The sequence below is a fragment of the Arabidopsis lyrata genome, assembly GCF_000004255.2.
Source record: "Arabidopsis lyrata subsp. lyrata chloroplast DNA, complete genome, strain: MN47".
In the NCBI taxonomy this organism is placed as follows: domain Eukaryota; kingdom Viridiplantae; phylum Streptophyta; class Magnoliopsida; order Brassicales; family Brassicaceae; genus Arabidopsis; species Arabidopsis lyrata.
In genome coordinates, this window is record NC_034379.1 from 87,501 (window position 1) to 92,500 (window position 5,000).

At 36.3% G+C, this 5,000-nt stretch overlaps 1 protein-coding gene across 1 annotated transcript in view, besides 1 other annotated feature; it reads left to right on the forward strand. All coding sequences in view use genetic code 11, as the record gives it.

Moving 5' to 3' along the window:
- Window positions 1-5,000, forward strand: part of ycf2 (hypothetical protein RF2) — a 6,876-nt gene that overhangs the window by 725 nt on the left and 1,151 nt on the right. Inside the window, exon 1 of the mRNA in view lies at window positions 1-5,000. This exon is cut by the window's left edge and continues 725 nt beyond it; it is cut by the window's right edge and continues 1,151 nt beyond it. Within this exon, the coding sequence (YP_009357310.1) occupies window positions 1-5,000 (5,000 nt within the window).
- Window positions 1-5,000: part of a repeat region (Inverted repeat A) that runs on past both edges of the window.

The window sequence follows — 5,000 nt, forward strand, 5'->3', positions numbered from 1 at the left end:
TAAGAGGCGAAACATAATCAACTTTAATTCGGGACAGCTATTCGAAATCTTAGTGAAAGACTGGATTTGTTATCTCATGTTTGCTTTTCGTGAAAAAATACCAATTGAAGTGGAGGGTTTCTTCAAACAACAAGGAGCTGGGTCAACTATTCAATCAAATGATATTGAGCATGTTTCCCATCTCTTCTCGAGAAACAAGTGGGCTATTTCTTTGCAAAATTGTGCTCAATTTCATATGTGGCAATTCCACCAAGATCTCTTCGTTAGTTGGGGGAAGAATCCGCACGAATCGGATTTTTTTAGGAAATTATCGAGAGAGAATTGGATTTGGTTAGACAATGTGTGGTTGGTAAACAAGGATAGATTTTTTAGCAAGGTACGAAACGTATCGTCAAATATTCAATATGATTCTACAAGATCTAGTTTCGTTCAAGTAACGGATTCTAGCCAATTGAACGGATCTTCTGATCAATTCATAGATCCTTTCGATTCCATTAGTAATGAGGATTCGGAATATCACTATCACACATTGATCAATCAAAGAGAGATTCAACAACTAAAAGAAAGATCGATTCTTTTGGATCCTTCCTTTATTCAAACGGAAGGAAGAGAGATAGAATCAGACCGATTCCCTAAATACCTTTCTGGCTATTCCTCAATGCCCCGGCTATTCACGGAACGTGAGAAGCGAATGAATAATCATCTGCTTCCGGAAGAAAGCGAAGAATTTCTTGGGAATCCTACAAGAGCCATTCGTTCTTTTTTCTCTGACAGATGGTCAGAACTTTATCTGGGTTCGAATCCTACTGAGAGGTCCACTAGGGATCAGAAATTGTTGAAGAAAGAACAAGATGTTTCTTTTGTCCCTTCCAGGCGATCGGAAAATAAAGAAATAGTTAATATATTCAAGATAATTACGTATTTACAAAATACCGTCTCAATTCATCCTATTTCATCAGATCTGGGATGTGATATGGTTCCGAAGGATGAACTGGATATGGACAGTTCCAATAAGATTTCATTCTTGAACAAAAATCCATTTTTTGATTTATTTCATCTATTCCATGAACGGAAGAGGGGGGGATACACGTTACGCCACGGGTCAGAAGAGAGATTTCAAGAAATGGCAGATCTATTCACTCTATCAATAACCGAGCCGGATCTGGTGTATCATAAGGGATTTGCCTTTTCTATTGATTCCTACGGATTGGATCAAAGACAATTCTTGAAGGAGGTTTTCAACTTCAGGGATGAATCGAAAAAGAAATCTTTATTGGTTCTACCTCCTATTTTTTATGAAGAAAATGAATCTTTTTATCGAAGGATCAGAAAAAATTGGGTCCGGATCTCCTGCGGGAATTATTTGGAAGATCCAAAAAGAGTGGTATTTGCTAGCAACAACATAATGGAGGCAGTCAATCAATATAGATTGATCCGAAATATGATTCAAATCCAATTCCAATATAGTCCCTATGGGTACATAAGAAATGTATTGAATCGATTCTTTTTAATGAAGAGACCTGATCGCAACTTCGAATATGGAATTCAAAGGGATATAATAGGAAATGATACTCTGAATCATAGAACTATAATGAAAGATACGATCAACCAACATTTATCGAATTTGAAAAAGAGTCAGAAGAAATGGTTCGATCCTCTTATTTTTCTTTCTCAAACCGAGAGATCCATAAATCGGGATCCTAATGCATATAGATACAAATGGTCCAATGGGAGCAAGAATTTCCAGGAGCATTTGGAACATTTCGTTTCTGAGCGGAAGAGCCGTTTTCAAGCAGTGTTCGATCAATTATGTATTAATAAATATTTGATTGATTGGTCTGAGGTTATTGATAAAAAAGATTTGTCTAAGTCACTTCGTTTCTTTTTGTCTAAGTTACTTCGTTTCTTTTTGTCCAAGTTACTTCTTTTTTTGTCCAAGTTACTTCTCTTTTTGTCTAACTCACTTCCTTTTTTCTTTGTGAGTTTCGAGAATATCCCTATTCATAGGTCTGAGATCCACATCTATGAATTGAAAGGTCCGAACGATCAACTCTGCAATCAGTTGTTAGAATCAATAGGTCTTCAAATCGTTCATTTGAAAAAGTTGAAACCCTTTTTATTGGATGATCATAATACTTCTCAAAAATCGAAATTCTTGATCAATGGAGGAACAATATCACCATTTTTGTTCAATAAAATACCAAAGTGGATGATTGACTCATTCCATACTAGAAAGAATCGCAGGAAATCTTTTGATAACACGGATTCCTATTTCTCAATCGTATCCCACGATCAAGACAATTGGCTGAATCCCGTGAAACCATTTCAGAGAAGTTCATTGATATCTTCTTTTTCTAAAGCAAATCGACTTCGATTCTTGAATAATCCACATCACTTCTGCTTCTATTGTAACAAAAGATTCCCTTTTTATGTGGAAAAGGCCCGTCTCAATAATTCTGATTTTACGTATGGACAATTCCTCACTATCTTGTTCATTCACAACAAAATATTTTCTTCGTGCGGTGGTAAAAAAAAACATGCTTTTTTGGAGAGAGATACTATTTCACCTTCGTCAATCGAGTCACAGGTATCTAACATATTCATATCTAACGATTTTCCACAAAGTGGTGACGAAAGGTATAACTTGTACAAATCTTTCTATTTTCCAATTCGATCCGATCCATTAGTTCGTAGAGCTATTTACTCGATTGCAGACATTTCTGGAACACCTCTAATAGAGGGACAAAGAGTCAATTTTGAAAGAACGTATTGTCAAACTCTTTCAGATATGAATCTATCCGATTCAGAAGAGAAGAGCTTGCATCAGTATCTCAATTTCAATTCAAACATGGGTTTGATTCACACTCCATGTTCTGAGAAATATTTACAGAGGAAAAAACGGAGTCTTTGCCTAAAAAAATGCGTTGACAAAGGGCAGATGGATAGAACCTTTCAACGAGATAGTGCTTTTTCAACTCTCTCAAAATGGAATCTATTCCAAACATATATGCCATGGTTCTTTACTTCGACAGGGTACAAATATCTAAATTTGATATTTTTAGATACTTTTTCAGACCTATTGCGGATACTAAGTAGCAGTCAAAAATTTGTATCCATTTTTCATGATATTATGCATGGATTAGATATATCATGGCGAATTCTTCAGAAAAAATTGTGTCTTCCACAAAGGAATCTGATAAGTGAGATTTCGAGTAAGTCTTTACATAATCTTCTTCTGTCCGAAGAAATGATTCATCGAAATAATGAGTCATCATTGATATCGACACATCTGAGATCGCCAAATGTTCGTGAGGTCCTCTATTCAATCCTTTTCCTTCTTCTTGTTGCTGGATATATCGTTCGTACACATCTTCTCTTTGTTTCCCGAGCCTATAGTGAGTTACAGACAGAGTTCGAAAAGATCAAATCTTTGATGATTCCATCATACATGATTGAGTTGCGAAAACTTCTGGATAGGTATCCTACATCTGAACTGAATTCTTTCTGGTTAAAGAATCTTTTTCTAGTTGCTCTGGAACAATTAGGAGATTGTCTAGAAGAAATACGGGGTTCTGGCGGCAACATGCTATGGGGTGGTGATCCCGCTTATGGGGTCAAATCAATACGTTCTAAGAAGAAAGATTTGAAAATAAATTTCATCGATATCATCGATCTCATAAGTATCATACCAAATCCCATCAATCGAATCACTTTTTCGAGAAATACGAGACATCTAAGTCATACAAGTAAAGAGATCTATTCATTGATAAGAAAAAGAAAAAACGTGAGCGGTGATTGGATTGATGATAAAATAGAATCCTGGGTCGCGAACAGTGATTCGATTGATGATAAAGAAAGAGAATTCTTGGTTCAGTTCTCCACCTTAAGGGCAGAAAAAAGGATTGATCAAATTCTATTGAGTCTGACTCATAGTGATCATTTATCAAAGAATGACTCTGGTTATCAAATGATTGAACAACCGGGAACAATTTACTTACGATACTTAGTTGACATTCATAAAAAGTATCTAATGAATTATGAGTTCAATACATCCTGTTTAGCAGAAAGACGGATATTCCTTGCTCATTATCAGACAATCACTTATTCACAAACTTCGTGTGGGGCTAATAGTTTTCATTTCCCGTCTCATGGAAAACCCTTTTCGCTCCGCTTAGCCCTATCCCCCTCTAGGAGTATTTTAGTGATAGGTTCTATAGGAACTGGACGATCCTATTTGGTCAAATACCTAGCGACAAACTCCTATGTTCCTTTCATTACAGTATTTCTGAACAAGTTCCTGGATAACAAGCCGAAAGGTTTTTTTATTGATGATATCGATATTGATGATAGTGACGATATTGATGCTAGTAACGATATTGATCGTGAACTTGATACGGAGCTGGAGCTTCTAACTATGATGAATGCGCTAACTATGGATATGATGTCGGAAATAGACCGATTTTATATCACCCTTCAATTCGAATTAGCAAAAGCAATGTCTCCTTGCATAATATGGATTCCAAACATTCATGATCTTGATGTGAATGAGTCGAGTTACTTAGCCCTCGGTCTATTGGTGAACTCTCTCTCCAGGGATTATGAAAGATGTTCCACTAGAAATATTCTTGTTATTGCTTCGACTCATATTCCCCAAAAAGTGGATCCCGCTCTAATAGCCCCGAATAAATTAAATACATGCATTAAAATACGAAGGCTTCTTATTCCACAACAACGAAAGCACTTTTTCACTCTTTCCTATACTAGGGGATTTCACTTGGAAAAGAAAATGTTCCATACTAATGGATTCGAGTCTATAACCATGGGTTCCAGTGCACGAGATCTTGTAGCACTTACCAATGAGGCCCTATCAATTAGTATTACACAGAAGAAATCAATTATAGACACTAATACAATTAGATCTGCTCTTCATAGACAAACTTGGGATTTGCGATCCCAGGTAAGATCGGTTCAGGATCATGGGATCCTTTTCTATCAGATAG